The 1008-nt window shown below is 41.0% G+C and overlaps 1 protein-coding gene across 2 annotated transcripts in view; it reads right to left on the bottom strand.

Moving 5' to 3' along the window:
* Positions 1-1008, bottom strand: part of vps45 (vacuolar protein sorting 45 homolog) — a 6753-nt gene that overhangs the window by 5473 nt on the left and 272 nt on the right. The window contains exons 2-4 of one of the 2 annotated variants that reach the window (XM_031838382.1): positions 632-969; positions 382-450; positions 109-246 (exon numbers count right to left, since the gene is read on the bottom strand). In XM_031838382.1, the coding sequence (XP_031694242.1) occupies positions 109-246; positions 382-450; positions 632-742 (318 nt within the window). In that variant the 5' untranslated portion in view covers positions 743-969. Of the gene's footprint in view, positions 1-108; positions 247-381; positions 451-631; positions 1003-1008 lie in introns of those variants that run through there. The other variant, XM_031838383.1, reaches the window with a different exon arrangement.

Here is a 1008-nt window from a genome sequence, read left to right as displayed (position 1 = left end):
GTCAGAGTTTAAGAGGTTAAATGTAAAGAAGTTTAGTCAGAGTTTAAAAGGTTAAGTAAAGACGTTTATTCAGAGTTTAAGAGGTTAAACGTAAACAGATATTGAAACCTTGACGCTCTCAGCGAGGCGTTTGGACATGTCTGAGGACAGCTGGTATCGGATCATCGGACATTTCTTCAGAGCGAGTAGGACGGAGGTCAGACCCTGAGTACACCGGGACAACATGGAGGGCTCCCAGCTCCGCCCCTAAAGGTACAAGTACATCAAGATATACATCAATATATATTAACATGGAGGGCTCCCAGCTCCGCCCCTAAAGGTACAAATACATCAATATATACAGTATATATATATATTTAAAGAGACAGAACGGTTTCTCACCCTGGCGACTCCCTGCAGGTTGAGGGAGAACAGGTGAGGATTCACAGCAATGAAGTCTCCATAAAACTCCTGCAGACACACACACACACACACACACACACACACGTTTAACTCCATAGCATCCTAAATATTTTTGATAAACAATTGTGTTTATTTCGCTGTAGAAGGAACAGAGACGCCCCCTGCTGGTGAGGAACTACAGGTGTGTGCGTGTTGTGCTGCTGGACTACAGGTAGGACCTGAGACTCACCTGGACCTCAGCCACCACTTCCTGTTCATCAGCCTCAGCCAGAGCTTTGATCTCACTCTTACTGATCACGTTACTGAAGTCTGAAACACAAAATAAAACATTAAATATCATATTTAAACACCACTACAGCTGCAGCACAACAATTGTTTTATTCAGCCTATATTTGTTTACATTTAATCAGATATTCTGCAGGTAAAGTATGCAGAAGTATTTATTATCAGCTGCTGTTTACAGTGAACTCATAAATATAAAGATCTCTGGATTAATGTGAGACTGAAGAAAACCTCAAACATGAAGATTCTCAGTGTTCTGTGATTTAAGGACTTGTATTGTGAAACCTTCTGGTTCACCATCAGTGTTTAAATACTTTTAATGTG

This window comes from Anarrhichthys ocellatus, unplaced genomic scaffold (assembly GCF_004355925.1).
Source record: "Anarrhichthys ocellatus isolate YVR2014 unplaced genomic scaffold, GSC_Weel_1.0 scaffold669, whole genome shotgun sequence".
In the NCBI taxonomy this organism is placed as follows: Eukaryota; Metazoa; Chordata; class Actinopteri; order Perciformes; family Anarhichadidae; genus Anarrhichthys; species Anarrhichthys ocellatus.
This window is presented reverse-complemented; position numbering and strand designations above follow the sequence as displayed.